Here is a 19340-nt window from a genome sequence, read left to right on the forward strand (position 1 = left end):
TACACCGCGCATCTCCCGGAGCCCGCGAGATGCGCCGCATCGCCGTGTCCCGCCTCGGCGCACAGTGGGCAGGCCGGTCTGTTCTTACAGTCCGTGGCGTAATGTCCTGTCTCGCCACATTTCCTGCAACACTTCGTCCGGTCTGTATTTGTACATTTCGTCTTCGTGTGCCCGTATCCCAGGCACTTATGGCATTTCGTCACCGTCAGTCGTGGTCGGACGCGGCAAGCTACCCATCCAATCCCGATCCGTCCCCGGCCGAGCAGCGCTCTGGCTTCCTGCGACTCTAGGTCGCATACGGCCATAAACTGCTCGGCCCGGTTCGGACCGAAGATATGGACTCCAAAGTCCACGTCTCGTCCCGTCTCCCGTCGCAGTGCCTGTATTACGTCGTTTCTGGTCGTGACACAGTCCAAATCCATGATCTCCAGTTGAACCCTGGAGGTCCCGGTCCTGACGTTACCTGCGTCGCCGACCGCGTCCTGCAGGACGCGTCGGAAGTCGTCTCGTCCGTTGGCGTCTGTCTTTATCTTCAGAAGACACAGACCATTCTTCGTCTTCCTGAGAGTCGTCACTTTAACGTGACTCTTCGCAGGGTCGACCGTGGTCCGTATCTTCCTCACAATGTCGGAGTACGTCGTGTCGTTCCCGGGTTTGACGAGCACCGCCGTCCCCCAGTGTTTAGGAGCCGCTCTGCGCCCCTCAGCCCCGGCCGTCGTGTCCGTCGTCGCGTTCGTCCCTTCCGTCCGCGTCTTCCGTTTCTTCTTTTCCTTTCTTGTCCTTGTCACTGTCTGCCAGTCAGCGACCGGTTCCGCAACCGTTGCCCTCTTCTGAGAGGTTTCCGGAGTGGTTCCAGTCGCCTCCCGTTTCCGTTTCGTCCGCGGAGTGTTTTGTGTCCGTTGTTCAGTCTCAACGTCCGTCTCCGTCGTCTCGTTGTCCGTCTTGTGGTCCTCCGGGGCTGCTTTAGCGCGCCTGTTAAGCGCAACATCGGCAGCCTCGAGAATAGTCTTGATGCCCAGTTTAACGGACATACTCATGTTTTTTTGGATGGCCGCTGCCTCGGCCATCCTTGTCGCCGTACTGTGAATCAGTAACAATACGTCCGTCAGGTCCATATCGTCCGTGATTCGTGTCTTTGTGCCGATCGTGGATACAGCGGAAGCGCAACTCGCTCCGCTGCCCGTGCTCGACACGCTGTCCGTCCTGTCTCGTCGCTGGAGTCCCAGTGTCGTCCTGTCCGCTGTTCCAGTTTTCGTGTCCGCTGTCTTTGTTGCCGTCTTTGTCACCTGGTCTTTGCACAATTTGCGGCCCTCAGAATCCATGCCGCTGCCATGAGCCACCGGGGCTTTCACCCGATCGGAACTCAGGGTGGATTTCCCCTGTGCTGGGGCTACCACCTGAGGTATGTCGTTGTTATTCTTGTGCATCTCCATAAAGTTCCTACGTGCTACGGGTCTCTCGGGGGCGCGACTCCCCGTACCGCGCCGGAACATAGCACGGCCCCTGAGGTCGCCTCGGGGGCCTTCCGTCGGGCTTGTGCCGACTTCCGTCCCCTCCGACTTACTAGAAAACCCCGGGGTCGTCACTTCCCGAGCGGACCAGGTTTTTACGCCCAATCCGCCTCCTGAGGCCGCCTCGGGGGCCATCCATTGGGCCTGTGCCAACTTCAGTCCCCCTTGACTTACTCGATGTACGCGGGGTCGTCACGTCCCGAACGAGGGATTTAACCCCTCCGCCACCTGCGGTAATTATTATTATTATTATTATTATTATTATTATTATTTTCATGGTATCGAGTATAGCACATGTGCATGCAAAGGAGATAAGTGTGGAAATATTTGCATATTCAAATCTTTTATTGTAATTCGGAAAATACATACAAATTATGTTACATGTCTGTTTTATTTATCCAGCTATTGTGCGAACTATCAAAACCCAACCACTTCACATAGACCCGATTCCCCCGTTTGCATAATACTTTCTCCACAAGATAGCCGTCGCACAGTGGTCCGAAAGCCCGAATTCCTGGCCAAAACCCCCAAAACCGAAAGTTATCATCCGAGGTAAAGCTTCACATATTTGTCAATAGATAGCATTAGAGCTTTGAAATCCAAAAGGACAGATGTTTATATTCATTCTATGGCCTGTGGTAAACCCTCGAAAGTGACCTTTGTCAAGACTCGCGCGGGACTGTGGTGTGTGCACGCTTTCAAGCGGGATAAAAAAGGCTATAGTTTTTTCAATTTGCATCAAAATCGAGTCAACCAAAATGGATATTATTCCTCAAGGTAAGTGAATTACATAAATTTTGTGAAAGAACCAAGTTTCGGAATTTATGGCGATGATATTAATGATGCAATACGAGTGCTGCAAAATAATCTATTTCATTGAATTGCATTACTATCTGTAGAGAATTAGTTATGATCCCCGGAGATCCTGCGGAAATCTCAACGATTCCTAGTGTGAAAAAGTATAGAGAATGTGAAACCGTTGGCATCGCCTGCTCGTTTTTGCTCCATTGGTCAAAAATAAGCATTCTTTGAAGCAGTGTTTTGTCGACTCGGTCGGAGCCTCGTGTCCCGCCTCGTGGGGTTAGTGTAGCGCGGCGATGCAGACTTTTTCTTTTGTTTACATATACCTGAGGACTGTTACAAATGTATCTGATGTAATGTACATAGTGTCCAATTTGAATTTCATTGGACTCGCACTACTGAATATTATCACGAAAGTGAATAATTCTAATTTATAAATTATCAAAAGTAAGTAAAATATTTGCATTTTCAATGATAGGATCCAAGATGGAGGTTGTGCAGTGGACACGACAGCAACTGATTGATGCCGTGCATGAGGAATGGGACGAAAATCTCGATGACCTTATCAAAAATTTGGGCGTTAAACTGCTCAATAAAGCACCACATTTTTTTCGCATCGAAAAAAATGTGTAAGAATTGAAGAAATTAATTTACAAAATATCACTTTTAACAAAGTTGTATCATTTTTCACGGAATATTCCCGCCATTTTCGGTCCACCATTTTTAATTTCGCATTTTTGCATTCGTTTTCGGAATCAGCGACCCCAAAAACATTACTAGTATGAATTTCAGCGAATTGGTATCATTTTTCGCGAAAAACATCCGCCATTTTAGGGCCGTCATTTCTAATTTTGCATTTTTGTTTTTTTTTTCGGAATCAGCGACCCCAAAAACATTACTAGTATGAATTTCAGCGAATTGGTATCATTTTTCGCGAAAACATCCGCCATTTCGGGGCCGCCATTTTGAATTTTGCATTTTTGTTTTTTTTTCGGAATCAGCGACCCCAAAAACATTACTAGTATGAATTTCAGCGAATTGGTATCATTTTTCGCGAAAAACATCCGCCATTTTGGGGCCGCCATTTTGAATTTTGAATTTTTGTTTTTTTTTTCGGAATCAGCGACCCCAAAAACATTACTAGTATGAATTTCAGCGAATTGGTATCATTTTTCGCGAAAAACATCCGCCATTTTGGGGCCGCCATTTTGAATTTCGCATTTTTGCATTCATTTTCGAAACCAGCAGGCCAAAAAACTATAGGTATAGTAATACTAGCAATTTTCACTGAGAAATATTTGAGTTATTAGTTTTGGCCAAGAATTCGGGCTTTCGGACCACTGTGCGTCGGGGTATTTTATTTTGCCGAGCTCCTCCTCGTAGAAGCCCCCCTCGATGGGATGATCTTGATAATCGGTAAGTTTGTACGTCGGTGGATTCGTATCTTTCACCTCACTCACGGTGAATATTTCAGTCGTCCAATTGGGCGAATAACCTTTTTCGAATACATTCTTGTACTTGCTGATTCGAACTCGATCGCCCACACTGAATTTACGCGCCCGATCACTTCGTTTGATTTGCCGAGGCTTGTACACGCTACGATACAGCTGTTTTTTATTCTCCGTGCTAACATCCACCGGTTTCATTCGAATCGTGCGATGTCTGGTGTTGTTGTAGGACTTCATTAAATCAGCCAAAATATTAATCCACTCGCACGATCCTTGGACAGTGAACCGCTTCCACATTTTATTTTTCAATGTTCGATTAAAACGTTCGCATATCAACGCCTTTAAGTTGCTAAATGTCGAATACATGTTGATATTGTGCTGCTTCACGAGGGCTTTGAATTCGCTGTTGTAAAATTCTTTGCCTCGATCAACGTGTAAATGTGTAGGTATACGGCTCTGGGTCAGTACAGATTTCATGGCAGCAGTAACATCTTTTCCACTCTTGGACTTTATCGGCACAGCCCACGCGTACTTGGAAAATATATCGATGATCGTTAGTAGGTATTTGTATCCCTTGTTATGCGAGCTGTATGCGGTCATATCGACGAGATCAGCTTGCCAGGTCTCATCCAGTCCGCGTACATCTACGAATCGGCGCGGATAGTTGCGTCGAGCCTGTCTGTGAAGTTCGGCAGCTATTACAGCCTTCATTGTTCCCCGCTCTTCACCTTTCAATTTTTCGAATCGCCGTCCAACCACTCTGGTTCCTTAATCGATACTAATTCCCTGCTGGCCTGCCCCCAGCGTCGCTGTTGCTTGCTCCCCAATATGTTTGAGGCGACTCAACTCATTTTCTATGATTTTGTTATTTATGCGCAGCTGTTTCAACTCCTCGTTGTGATTATGCGCGAAACTCGCTAAATTGGATTGAAAAGTATCCACAATATCCAGAGCCATAGACTGTAAAGCAGTATTGAGAACTTTTAAGGAATCGGCATCGTTTTCCATCTGAGGATCGGCGATATAACACAATCGTTTGCTGTCTATATCGTAGTGGTTGTCGGCGGTGGTTAAATCCAACACCCGGAGGCCCACGAATAAATTTTTTACCCCCACCACGCTTCGAGTGTCGTCCAAATATGTCTATACTCATCACTGGACGATCACTGAACAAACGATGATTCTATGTTTACACGCCGCTAATAAACGATTCCAGCCTCGCGCAACTCTTCAACGATGGCGACTATTTTGTTGGAATAGTTGGGACTTTTTCAGTTCGTTTAATTATCGACCATGCCATGCCTGCAACGGTTTTCCGCAACAAATTCAAATCGCTCCTTAAACTTTTGATACTTTTAAGCATGGATCCTATAACCTCGCGAATTTCTTCGGCATTATTTGCAATCTTCACCTCAATGATACGAATTCCCCCCTCGATATCGTTCTGGAGCACATCATTCGCTCGCCGTACACTTTGGTTAAGTACTCTCATTGCAACGGCATCGTTTTCCATCTGAGGATCGACGATATTACACAATCGTTTGCTGTCTATATCATAGTGGTTATCGGCGGTGGTTTTGAATCCAACACCCGGAGGTCCCCGAATAAATTTTTTACCCCCACCACGCTCCGAGTGTCGTCCAAATATATCTATACTCATCACTGGACGGCCACCAAACAAATGATGATTCTACGTTCATCCGCCGCTAATAAACGATTTCAGTCTCGCGCAACTTCACGATAATGGAGACTATTTCGTTGGAATGACTGGTATTGCCTGCAGCCTGTGACGCCATAAGCAGTCGGAGACAATCTACAATTTCATTCGGATCATCCCAGTAGACATAATCAATAATAAGTATTTTTATTTCTTTAAACAGATGCTGCCTCCAACAATACATTCATATACATATATATATATATATATATATATATATATATATTGTAACGTACTTTGACGTTACGGAAAATAAATATGGATCCGCGAGTTTACTTATCAAGTCAAAGAAATCAAGAGCGTGAATAAAATATCGTGAAAATGCTTTTAATGCGTAATATGTGTTTCTCGTTTAAAGTCTGAAACAAGACTGTTTTTACAATAATGTTGGTTGGCGCAGCAACCTTATTCTTTTTGAAGACATAAGAGGTTTATAAACGTCTTTTATCTATGCTGACTACTAGATCATTAAAGAGGGGGCAAAACGGGTGATTTTACCCTTGCTATAATAAATGTGAGCTCTTTGAAAAATTTATTAATCAAAAGAAATGATTCAATTCTAATTTAAAAGATCCAAATGAAAAGAGTAAACCCATCTTAAAATCACTCTCTCCTATTTATAGAGCAACGCTTGAAGCAACATTAGGTTCGACGTAGTAAAATCGAGCCGACCAAAACCCGATTTCGTCTAAGCGTCATCACGCCTCGAACCTACAAAATGGAGACCAGCTACGCAAAATATCGATTGCAAGAAACTGAATTTTTTTAAAACATAACCTTTCACAATCTTTATGTTTTTTCAATAAAGAGAATCTATTTTATCATTTTTTATGTCTTTTACTTAATTAAGTGTATCCCTTAATAAAGCAAGTACAAGTTGACTATATACTATCCGCATGTTAAGGAAGTACAAAAATCTTTAAAAACTTGATCGGCTGTAGCTTCTGCATTGATAACTAAAACAGGAGCCGATAAAGAAGAAAAGGTTTGTTTTACTAGCCAATCTTCATGAACCTCATGAATAGTTCTGAGTAGCTCTAAAGAAATATTCGATTCTTCCTCACGAGAACGGGAACTAACTCGAGCAAAAGAAGTTTCTGGGGAAACTCGCAAATAAACAATCGAATCTACTCTGAGCTCAGACGAGCGAATGAGAAGATCAAAATTTTTCGTCAATAAATGAGATTCGAAGTCGCGAAAATTACCTAACCTTCGGCGAGCTTTTACAAAACAATTGCTACTGAATATCGATCTTTCCATCACCTTTACAGGTAATGAAGTCGTCTGCAGATGTCTATCTAACATAACCATTTGAGCGAAATGCTGAAAATAATAGCAATAACGATCTGGGTCTTGATACATCAAATCTAAAAGATTAATTCCAGCTACATCTCGATATTCCTCAAGAGGTTCTAAAAGTGTACAGACCTGGCGATCTGCTAAAAACCTCTTGGTGAAAGTTGTTTTTCCGCATCCGATATTTCCTTCAATAATAATCGTAAGCGGTCGAGTTTTACTCGAATGAATTCCGAAAGGTAAATTCTTTTCCCAATCGATGACCGACTGTAAAAAAGGTCAAATCGATCACAGTCGTCATGGGTGTTCGTTTGAAAATCTAACCTCGAAGGATGTTTCTGGTCTTGGAGAGACTATTCCAGGTTGATCTTCTTCAAAAGGAGCAAGACGATCCAAGTGAACCACTTTCTGACGCGAATGAGGAGATCTTCGGATTCTATAAACAACATCATTTATCCGGTTAACCACTAAGTAAGGGCCTTCCCAATTTCTTTGTAGCTTTGGACATCGTCCTTTCTGTCTTCGAGGTTGAAAGAGCCAGACAGAATCTCCAGGATTAAATTTTAAATCTCTGGCTCGAATATCATAACGAGTTTTTAATTTATCTGAAGCCATAGAAATTCTATTCCTAGCGAAGTGATGAATTTCTTCTAAACGTTGTTGTAATAAAAAGGCATAATCTGTTTGATGCTGTCTTTGCACAGGAACAGGGCCTTTCTCTAAATCTGACGGAAGTCGAAGATTTCTTCCAGTAAGCATGACGGCTGGCGTCTGTTTCGTCGTCTCATGAATCGCGGATCTCTAAGATAAGAGGAAGAAAGGGACCCAGGAGTCCCAGTCTCTCTGATTCTGCTCTACGAAGGACGACAAATATTGTAGCAAAGTCCGATTCAAACGCTCTATCATGCCGTCAGATTGCGGATGCAAAGGAGTCGTACGAGTTTTTCTAACCCCTAAAATCTGAGTAACCTCTTTCATTAAGGTTGACTCAAAATTTCGGCCTTGATCAGTATGAAGTTCTGGAGGAACTCCGTGTCTACAAATAAACTATTTAACGAATGCCTGTGCTACAGTGGAGGCTTCTTGATCAGCGAGAGGAACCACTTCAGGCCACTTAGTAAAATAATCAGCAATAACCAGAGCATATTTATTTCCAGAATGGGTTATCGGGAGAGGTCCGAGAATGTCCATCGCTATCCTTTCAAATGGAGCTCCCACGTTGTAAATTTGAAGAGAGCTTTGTCCCTTCGCTCGAGGTCCTTTCTTTGCCGTGCAGATTCGACATCTTCGACACCAATCTTCGACGTCCATCCGGCAACGGGGCCAAAAGTAGAAGTTGCGAATTCTGCCCAGAGTTTTATTTGACGCGAAGTGTCCGCCTGCAGGAGAATCATGATAAAGAGCAAGAATCTCTGGAACTCGTGACCTGGGAACCAAAAGTTGCCACCTGATTTCTTTCGAGTCTGCAGATTTTCATTTTCGGTATAAAATTCCATCAATTAAAAGGATAGAGTCCCATTGAGCCCAATGAATTTTCAAATCTGGTTCGGCTAAAGATATATCCTGCCAGTCTGGGCGAGTTTCTGCTTCTTTCCAAGACTTCACTTGATTCAAAGTGTCGTCTTCTTGTTGCAATTTTCTCCATTCCTCCTGGTTATTTTCGAAAGAAATCTTCCGTATTATAAGAGAAGGGTCACGATTTTTCTCTAATCGTGCACACTGTTTACACTCTGGCATTTCCTCGCAGGGTCTTCGAGAGAGAGCATCGGCGTTTCCATGATGAATTCCTGCTCAATGACGAATATCAAAATCGTACTGACCGAGCCTTTCTAACCATCTAGCTACCTGACCTTCGGGAGATTTGAACGAAAGTAGCCACCTTAGAGAAGCATGATCTGTACGTATCAAAAATCTTCTGCCGTACAAATGATTGCGAAAATGTACTACGGTCTTAACAACACCTAAAAGCTCTCTACGAGTGACACAATAATTCCTCTCGGTTTTACTCAAAACTCTGCTGAAATAGCTTATCACTCTCTCTTGACCTCCCTGAATTTGTGACAGAACCCCGCCTATTCCTGAAAGAGATGCATCCGTATCTAAAATAAAAGGAATTTCGACCTCTGGATAAGCTAAAATCGGCGAAGAAATAAGATTTTCTTTTAATTTCTTGAAAGCCTCTTCGCATTCCGGGGTCCAGTCAAAAGGAATCTTGATTCCGGTCAAGTGATGGAGAGGTTTAGCTATACTAGCGAAACCTTTTACAAATCTTCTGTAATACGTACACAGGCCTAAAAAGCTTTGAATTTGTTCTTTATTCTTAGGTGTCGGCCAAGAAGAAACCTTCTCTATTTTGGATGGGTCGGTCTTCACACCTTGTGCTAAAACGATATGTCCAAGGAAGCCTACTTCTTTCGGGAACAGATGGCATTTTTTCGGGCTCATTTTCAGACCTGCTTGCTTCAGCCTAGCGAAAACTTGTCTGAGATTTTGAACTTCTTCTTCAAAGTTCTTGCCAAAAACGATTATATCGTCTAAATAAACAAGGCATATTTTGCCAGTGAGCCCATGGAGAACAGCTTCCATCATTCGTTCAAAGGTAGCCGGGGCATTACTCAAACCAAACGGCATAACCTTGAACTGCCATAATCCTCCTAAACCCGTAACAAAAGCTGTTTTTTATTTATCTAGAGGATCCATTTCGACCTGCCAGTATCCACTCTGAAGATCTATGGTGCTGAACCAAGTTGCACCAGCTATCAGGTCGAGTGTCACGTCGATTCTGGGTAGAGGGTAAGAATCTTTCTTCGTTATATCGTTCAGCTTCCTGTAATCGATACAAAATCGTTTGGATCCGTCCTTTTTGTTAACAAGGACGATTGGTGAGGCCCAGGGACTAGACGATGGTTCAATAACATCGTTCTTTAGCATGTCTACCACAAGCTTCTTCACCTCTTCTCGAGCGTTGAGAGCGAGTCTTCGAGGAGCTTGTTTTATTGGTGAACTCTCTCCGACGTCGATCTTGTGCTTGACAGAAGTACATCGGCCCTTATCACCACTATCTTTGGCGAAAGAATCTATAAATTCTGGCAAAAGAGATTTAAACGATTCTTCCTGAGCTAAATTTAACGAAATCGAAGATTTCTCAACAAGGCTCTGTAAATGTAAAGGAAAATGTTGTTGCAAATCATCCTCTGAAAGTTCTATTTCCCGAATTCTAGGAGGAGTCTAATGAATTTCATTTCCATTAGTACAAAGAGTTATTTCGCGATTGTTTGAAGCTAGTGAATTTCTCTTAGTCGAGATAACACAGTTATGAGCTGTAAGAAAGTCTATTCCCAAAATACCTTCATCCTCTGTATCTGCTATAAAAACCTTATGTGGAGAGTCGATACACCCAAAAAGGTTAATTTGGACAGTAGCCTGTCTCAAAACCGGGGTCGTCTCTCCAGTGGCTGTTCGCAGAGAAAAAGAGGGAACAATCTGGTCATCGGATTTAAAGAGATCCGATCGAACTACGGTTACTTCCGCGCCCGTGTCTATTACCCATAGACAATCGACGCCATTAACAGTACCACGCGCGTAAAGACCAGACTGTCGTAGACTTCTAATTAAAAACTGTTCTCTAAGAGGGCTTTCACTTCTAACAATCTGCGATGATTTTCGCCCTGACAAATCATCTGAAATTAGTTTTTTGGGTGAGTTCCTGTTGAAGAACTCGATTGAGGATTTGCTTCCCCTATTTCTATATTTTTCTCACGCCAGTTATAAGAGTTTGAATTCGAGCCTTGCATCGGTTCTCTACTAATTTTTTTAATTAGAAAACAATGATTGGCGTCGTGACCTATTTTTTTACAAAATATACAGGTCAAGCCGGTTTGACTCGTCATGACCGCGTTCTTATTTACACGCTTGTTTTGCTGGTTTTGAAAAGAACCTCGATTTCTTGGTTTAAAATTACTATTGTTATTTTTATTTCTATAATTTTGAGGTTTTGATTCCTCCGAGTGTTCAAAACTTCGTCTTTCTGAGGTGTTTTCGGACACCTCAATCCGACGAAGCTTGTTCAGCCTAAAATATTGTTTCCTCATTGCCTCCACCTCAAGGGCTTTGGCCGTTGCCTCCCTCAGAGAAGTGAGGCCCGATGTTCCAACGGCCATTTTAATTTCTGGATCACTAATTGCATTTAAAAAGGCTTGAGTCGCTAATAAATTACGAGACGGCTCGTGATCTGGCAATGCTACACGTGAAAGCCGTTCTATATCCTGGCTGAGAGACGCGAGGTCTTCGTCTCGTCCTTGTCTCCTAGTCTGTAATTGAGCCGTGTACAGTTTCGTCAAGTGGTCATTTCCGTATCTCAACTTTAGTGCAGAGCTAAGTTTCTCATAATCAGAAATTTCTTCTTTAGACAATGCCGTTAAAACATTCAGAGCCGGCGTCCGAAGACAAGAGGCAAGGCTGTGGGCCCTCATGGCGGAGTCCCACTGATTATGCTTTTCAATAGTGTTAAATTGACGTTCATACTCTGCCCATGGAATCTTTCCATCAAAAATTGGCGGTTGCAAAGGACAAAAGGGTTTCTCATAAATCTGAGAAGTAACCCCAGGAAGTCTCGAATTATTCAATTGACTCAAATGAGAGTATTGAGGCTGAACCTGAGACAGAGGCTCGGAAAAATCAACCTCATTATTAACTCTGTTTCTACAAACTGGGGATTCAACTACTCCCCTAATAAATGGCACAGACCTTGAATCTCGAACATCCTGGATTCGTCCTGGATGTCGGATCTCTTGAACAACGGGAACAGGAACAGGTGAGGGAATAGGAGAGGGAACAGGAGTAGCGACTCTAGAACCCTGCGGTGTAACAGCTGGTCCTCCAGTGCCACTCATTTGATGAACGGACTGAAGGGCCGCCACAGTCGTCCGAAGTAGTTCATGTAGACTAGTCTCGGAACGCTCTTGAGCTTCTCTATCCAGCCTGCGCTGCTCCAACTGAGAGGCAAGCTCCCTTTCTCGCTGTTCTCGTTGCTCTTGAAGCAACTGGACAAGTTGTTGTTGTTGTTGACTAGCCGTATCCAGAAGCTGCCGTTGACATCGTTCGGCGGCTTCTTGTTGTTGGCTTATAATCTTTAGTAGGTCGATTTGTGAGACTGAGACCATCGTAGGGAGAGGTAAAGAGTCCACTGAAGGTGCACAAATTGTCTCGGGAACCCGCGGATTTTCGGTGATGGAATGTTCTTCTCCGCCACTTTCCCAACGACAAGAGCGTGTCAAACGACTGCTACTCATAGTTTATTTCACGCACTGAATCGACTTAATTGAAAAGAAACTCAAGATCCCGCTTCTGACACCAATGTAACGTACTTTGACGTTACGGAAAATAAATATGGATCCGCGAGTTTACTTATCAAGTCAAAGAAATCAAGAGCGTGAATAAAATATCGTGAAAATGCTTTTAATGCGTTATATGTGTTTCTCGTTTGAAGTCTGAAACAAGACTGTTTTTACAATAATGTTGGTTGGCGCAGCAACCTTATTCTTTTTAAAGACATAAGAGGTTTATAAACGTCTTTTATCTATGCTGACTACTAGATCATTAAAGAGGGGGCAAAACGGGTGATTCTACCCTTTGTAACAATATATATATATTTATTTTACATTTATTTGAATAAATTATATTTCTTGAAATTAGGTGCAACTGTAATTCGAAATATATATATATTGTGACGTGATATTTCGTACCCCGTCACTTTGTTTAATTATCGCATTCCCCTAGGTGCAGATATCGCTAAAAATAACGAAAGCACGTCTGAGGCCAATACTCCAAAAACGAACAACTAATTATCTTTCAGTGAAATTCTCTTTATTAAGCTAATTTTATTTCATTTTCTAATTTTGTAACGCTCTGCGAGAACCATCTACGAGACCTTCGCGTCAAGATACCAGCACACTGCCTGACAGGGGTCACGTACCAGCTCAACATCGACCACCACCGACTACAGACGAACGAATACCGCTGACACCACTCCCGATGGATGCCTATCTAGTTGTCGAACAGGGTCGTGCGTGATGCACAAACAGTACCTCCGACTATTTAAGACTTATCGGCCAGGAGCCGAACCACGAATGAATGCTTCTACCGCTCGGATGCATCGTCAGGCGGCGTACAGGGCTGTGCGTCAAAAACACAACAAAGCCTCCCGTCGACGGTACTTATCAGCCTGGAGCTGAACCGACCCTAACATCGACTAAGTCGTTGACTATCCAATAGAGGACGGTTTTCTCTTCACGAACCGTCCTATCGAAGGACTGCGGCGTGGAATAGGCTAATGGTATGCTGACCACGTGGATCTGGTGGATCTAGTGTGGGGATCCGGGTTGAGGGCCAGCACCGCCAGATCGTTCCGGCATGAGGGCTTCAATGAGCGAGGGCCGGGATGCAGCACTGACGAAATAGCTACAACGGGGAGTACCAGTAAAGCAAGGAGTGAGTTACAGTCGGTTGCAAGTCCGAAGGACCGGTGACGTACTATTGCCGCACACCTCAATATCGCAACACATGAGCAGTACGACCCCCCCCCCCCCCCCCCCGCCCCTCTCACTAACGATACCGCACAGCTGAAGGAAAACATCTCTAACCACCTTCCGACGTCCCGATACCTCGATACCTGTCGTCGAGGAAGAGGAAAAACAAGCGGCGAGGGATTATCGCCACCTACCCGTAGACCAGACCTGCGCGACCTGCTAGTCCAATTAGAATACCGCAAATTTGAGGAAGAATCACGTGACAGCAGCTCGACGAAAATCAGGATCATCGCGCATCTCGTCACTCTACGTTCAGTTCTTGTATCATACCGACGTGCTATCGTAGTCTTCAGTGCCTTATCGCTACTTATCGCTTTAATTACCGCTATCGTATCGCATTCTCTAGCACCTGTTAGATCTTCTTTTACGTAAGTGAGGTTCCTTTTCTATTTTGTGAAGCCCCGAGATTACTTGCAATATATCGTACATTTACCTTTATCTCTTTCTCTCTTTATCTTGCAGTTGGTCTGCTTGAGCCACCTGGGCTCGTACCTTATTCTTTCTTATCTCTTATCTTGTCCCTTTCTCTGTCTTATTGCAAGTAACTTCGCGACTGGTTGACTATTACTTACGCATTGTAGTGACTATTGCTTTATTTTATTATCTTTTTCTTCTGGAATATTTGAATGTCTAATATCGCTGTCTAGCAGCGCGTTCCGTCAAAGGATCAATTTTTATCTTAGCTATTGCGCATTGCTATTTCGTTATATTTTCTCTGATTAGTTCATATCTGTCTCTTTACTTATTACCGTTGATTATCGTATCTTAGTGAGTGTACCGCGGGAGCGATCTTACATCGCTGCGCGGTCCCGCTCGTCGTTCATTTGACATTGGAGTATTGTGCCGTATCGCATAACATCTTTTTCATTATTTTCTTCGCTAATATCGCTGATCGTAGTTGTCCGTAGTCTATTTGGTTTGCCGTACGTTGCATATTAATTATCTTGAATATTGTTTGCCTTATCTTGAATTACCTTTTATCGTACCGAATATTATCTTTCTTTCTCTCGCACTTACCGCAAACTAGAGACTACGTATTATCTTTTAGTACCTATATTTTATGATAATTTTCTACTTGACCTGTTGTTCGAATTTACCTTGTAATTCATAATTCCCTGTCTGCCTATTTCTGATCATTCTGGTAATGTGATAACTATTACAATTGTTGTATTTCGCATGTGTTTATAATCGCTTCTCATATTTTATGGTTTATTTGCTTACTGCTTAATTCTAGTACAGTATATCTTTTCCTGTTCTGCCTATTTATCATAAAACCGTATTAATCATTACCTTTAGTATCCGAGCTTGCGCATATTTCCCGCTTATTCGGAAAACGTTGCGTTAGTTGTTAAATCTCTCGCTTAACTTTTCTCTGGCTGTAAATATTGTTAATTATCGCATTTATCGTAATTGTATCTCAATCTCTTCAGCTACTTGCTTGTCATTAAACTTACCGCTTTTTACTTAATATATTTGATACTATTCCTGCTTCACCTGTTTCTTATTTTATCTATTGGATTCGACCCCGCCCCTCTACCATCATCTTGTCTACCTGAGCAATTTGTGCAAAACCGTCGTAGAACCTGACCTTATCTTTATCTATTACCATTACCTTTACCTTTATCTCTTTGTCTGATTATCTATTTTTGACGCATGTGCGTCTGGCGCCCAACACTCGTATCTCTCTCTCATTACCTCTCTCTCTATCTAATTATTCAGGTTAGTGACTGCGCCGTAGGGTAACCAATTATCTCGTTTCTATCGTTTACCCTCAACTCATAAAAATTGGTTACAATATATATAACTACAATAAATTCTATTAATATTTTTTCTGTTTTTCGAACAGACAGAGCGATTTCGTGAGAGACCCCGTGCACTCCTTGACATACCACTTCTTCAAACGCCGAACATTTTCGAAGGCGCAGTTGTACCCCGTTGAATCGTTTCCATGATAATCACAGCACCAGCCCGCCTCTTCCATATGTTTCAGTTTTTACAGTGATGGTGGTGGAATGTGTAAGTCTTCCATGTTTATTACTTGTTTTGTCCCACCAAGGATCTCTGTCAGCCACCGTTTCTTCTCCTCACCTTTGACAAATACATAGCATGCATATTTAACAGCCTTTTTTACAATTTTCTGCACCTCAGCATAAGGTTCGATTCCCGCATTCCAGGGTATTCCATGAAAATTGCATGTTAGCCAAGCGTTGGTAGCTTTGTGTTCAGTTGGTAGATCCGCCCAAGCGTACGGCGGTTTGAAGAGAATGCGGCTCAACGGCGATGAGTTTATGTTTATGATGCAAAGTTCCTTGGGTATAAATTTATCGTTGGGGCTAATGAAACTTTGAATGTCCATGATCATCTCCATATTGCAAGTTGGAACAGTGCTGTTTTGTTACGATCAAATTGCTCATCTTTCAAATTTGTTGTATTCGCCTCCTTGATATTTCATTCGTAGAATGCCCTCGATTATCGTCTTTTGCATGGCGTTGAATTGCACCACATCATTTTCCATGAGGTTTACAATTCGTGGGGGTAAAAATATTTCGAATTGTTCATCGAGCGCGAGAAGAATACTCGTGCCGTACTAAGTATTCACGCGTCTTACCCCCGTCACGCTGTACTCCCCCCCAACCTCTAGATCTGACATTCTCTTGGTGGGTAGCGTTTCCAGGCGACAGATGAGGTTGATTTTATTTAGATCAATCACGTTCGATGTAGATTTTATAAATTTGACGTACTATGGATACTGAAGTTCACAATGGGAAAACTTTGAGAACAATATAACGTGTTGAATGAGCTCGCGATTTATATACCAACTAACTACACTCTCCCCCCTAATAAATTCTTGAAAGCGAAAGTTTACGAATCATCATCAACATCCCCAGCCTATCTAATTGCGGCATCACCATCCGGTCAATTAACACAAAAGAGTGTATTCGAAGTACGTGGAAAATATTATTTTTCGCTCTGGGGAGTAAAACTATTAGCGTGAAAGTTTACGAATCGCCATCAACATTCCCGACCTATCTAATTGTGGCGAGCATCCCCAGCTTTACTTAAAATTAAGTACAACTGTAATTCGAAATATATATATATATATAACTACAATAAATTCTATTAATATTTTTCGAATGTAAAATTTTTGCCCTGGGGGCAAACTGTTAGCGTGAAAGTTTAGTGATCGTCAACAACATCCCCAGCCTATCTAATTACGATGTCACCATCCGGTCGATTAACGCAAAAGAATATATTCGAAGTACGTGGAAAATATTATTTTTCGCCTGGGGCAAACTATTAACGCGAAAGTTTACGGGTAACGGCGAAAAATCAAAATGGCTATTCATCCGACCAAGAAATAAATCACATTATCAACAAATCAAAATGGCTGCTGATCCAACTAAGCAAAATTCAAAATGGCCGCCGTCAGACGGTAAAATCGGTCGATTATACTGGTGACGTCATAGCGAAAATCACATTATCAAGCTGTCCGACGATGAAAAATCAAAATCGCTACTCATCCGGCTAAGCAGAAATCAAAATGGCCGCTGTCTGAATGGCTGCTCGTCAGACGGCAAAATCGGTCGATTATAATGGTGTCGTCATAGCGAAAATCACATTATCGAACTGTCCGACGATGAAAAATCAAAATAGCTACTCATCCGGCTGAGCAAAAATCAAAATAGCTGCTCATCCAGCTAAGCAAAAATCAAAATGGCCGCCGTCTGAATGGCTGCTCGTCAGACGGCAAAATCGGTCGATTATACTGGTGACGTCATAGCGAATATCATATTATCAAACTGTCGGACGATGAAAAATCAAGATGGCTACTCATCCGGCTAAGCAAAAATCAAAATGGCTGCTCATCCGGCTAAGCAAAAATCAAAATGGCCGCTGTCTGAATGGCTGCTCGTCAGACGGCAAAATCGGTCGATTATAATGGTGACGTCATAGCGAAAATCATATTATCAAACTGTCGGACGATGAAAAGTCAAAATGGCTGCTCATCCGGCTGAGCAAAAATCAAAATGGCCGCTGTCTGAATAGCCGCTCGTCTGACTAAGCAAAAATCAAAATGGCCGCCATCGAAGAATCAAAAATGGCCGCCATCAAAATAGCCGCCATCAAAAAAATCAGAAATGGCCGCCGTCGAAATGGCCCCGTCAAAATGGCCGCCATCAAAAAATTAAAAATGGCAGCCATCAAGAAAATCAAAATAGCTGCCATAAAAAAAAACAAAATGGCCGCCGTCAAAATGGCTGCCGTCGAAATGGCCGCCATTCTCAAAATGGCCGCCGTGGGCACGTCAACCAGTTACGTCACATGGTTACGTCACATGGTTACGTAATTTGAATTAGAACTCTCATATCTACACTACTGACTCACTCACAGAATATTACAAAGAAAAGTCCTAATATCTAGCGCCTAGATATTAGTGCGCGTTTAAGTGGGTTAGTATACATTTGAATAAAAAAAATTTCTAAATGACATCTTATCGTACTGACTCACTTACAGAATATTACGAAGAAGAGTCTTGAATATAGCGCCTAGATGTTAGTGCGCGTTTAAGGACGTTGTATGCAAAACACCCTTTTCGACAGATTTTGTTAAAATTTTTCTCCAGTTTTAATTGTAATATTTCCAAATTTCTTGTCAAATTTCAATACGATTGACCACGTCGTTTGAGAATAAATCGAATTTGAAAATCCGAAAATTAACACAGGGCTTATGGAAAAATCCGCAAAATACCTGACAAAATTCACGTTTGCATATGTAATTGCAAAACGAATCGATAGAAATGCTTGAAAAACTAGTATCATCTTATTCAATGAATTTTAGATCCATTAGAATTTTTTAATATTTTTCCACCACGTCGTTATCTCGTAATTAATTCCTTCGTGAATGGTTTCCTCGGAGGTTATGTTTGATTTTTTCTTTTTGCCTTGACGCAATGTGACTACTGCTTTCAAATTCCGATCCAGCTTTTTTTTCGCACAAATCGGCCTTTATAGCGGGTTCTTTCCATTTTTCATTTTTTTTTATTCGTCCGACAACTTTCGAAAATTCAACACTATTAGTAAATCACTTGTCACTCGTTTCAAGCTGGGGTGGCCTATAAGTTAGGTTCATGCGACGCTGCCAGGACCGAATTTTCGTGTCGTGCGTTAGTATTGTACCCGCGTTCCCTATCCGTGACAGGGCTCTACAGCTGTAGTGGATACAGACGCGGCGATAAATATCGTTCTTGATGCCAAAAACATGAACGATTTCGACTATTTTTTTCGCTTTTCGGATCAAAAATTTATTTTTTACTATTCTTATCGTGAATGTTTCGCAATTCTAACGGCGTCTCAATTCAATTTTCAATGAAAAAATATTGCATTCACTATTTCTTATAAAAGACGACGTCACAAACTTTTTACTCGGATTTCACATACAACGTCCTTAAGTGGGTTAGTATACATTTAAACAAAGTTTCTCTGAATGACATCTGTTAAAGCGAGTAACAATAGAGGAATTCGGGATCTGGTCTGATACAGTTTGTCACAATAAAAAGAGAAAAATAAAAAAAAAACTGCGCGCACTGAATTTGGCAAAAAACAAAAAAATTATAATGATATTTATTGTACACTATATACAGTTAGCGAATTACCCGAATAAATACAATGCCAAGAGTAACACGTGGCAGCGAATGCACCCAAAACACAATTAATTAAATAATTGATTTAAAGCGAATTTACACACAGTAATTTTGGTTAACAGAAGCCAAGCAATTAGAAAAATTAGCTGAGAGAAGAACACGAGGTGAACTTGAGGTAGCCGAAAGAAGAATAATGGCGGAAACCGTTAGAAAACGAATCTTCTTCCCCGTGAGGAAGACTAAGCATGTCCCATAGCTAAGAGCCAATCAGAAAATTCATAGCGAATGACGTCAGAGAATAGCGAAATGCGCAAGTGTCAGTGAATTTGAACTAGAGAT

General features: G+C 42.3%; 1 protein-coding gene across 1 annotated transcript; it reads right to left on the reverse strand.

Moving 5' to 3' along the window:
• Positions 1 to 3586: 3586 nt before the first annotated feature.
• LOC138190852 (uncharacterized) lies at positions 3587 to 4471 on the reverse strand. The gene is made up of 2 exons (XM_069135380.1): positions 4213 to 4471; positions 3587 to 3807 (listed from the first exon to the last, which is right to left on the reverse strand). Exons 1-2 carry the CDS (start codon positions 4469 to 4471, stop codon positions 3587 to 3589), a joined length of 480 nt encoding a protein of 159 aa, XP_068991481.1.
• Between the last annotated feature and the right edge of the window lie 14869 nt (positions 4472 to 19340).

The sequence above is a fragment of the Neodiprion pinetum genome, chromosome 4, assembly GCF_021155775.2.
Source record: "Neodiprion pinetum isolate iyNeoPine1 chromosome 4, iyNeoPine1.2, whole genome shotgun sequence".
NCBI lineage: Eukaryota > Metazoa > Arthropoda > Insecta > Hymenoptera > Diprionidae > Neodiprion > Neodiprion pinetum.

Excerpts from the sequence above, each read along its gene's own strand:
- LOC138190852 (XM_069135380.1), bottom strand. The coding sequence starts at position 4,471 with ATGAAGGCTGTAATAGCTGCCGAACTTCACAGACAGGCTCGACGCAAC. Across the intron at positions 3,808-4,212 it reads ATCTGTACTGACCCAGAGCC|GTTATTCGCCCAATTGGACG; the intron begins GTATACCTACAC and ends TATTCGAAAAAG.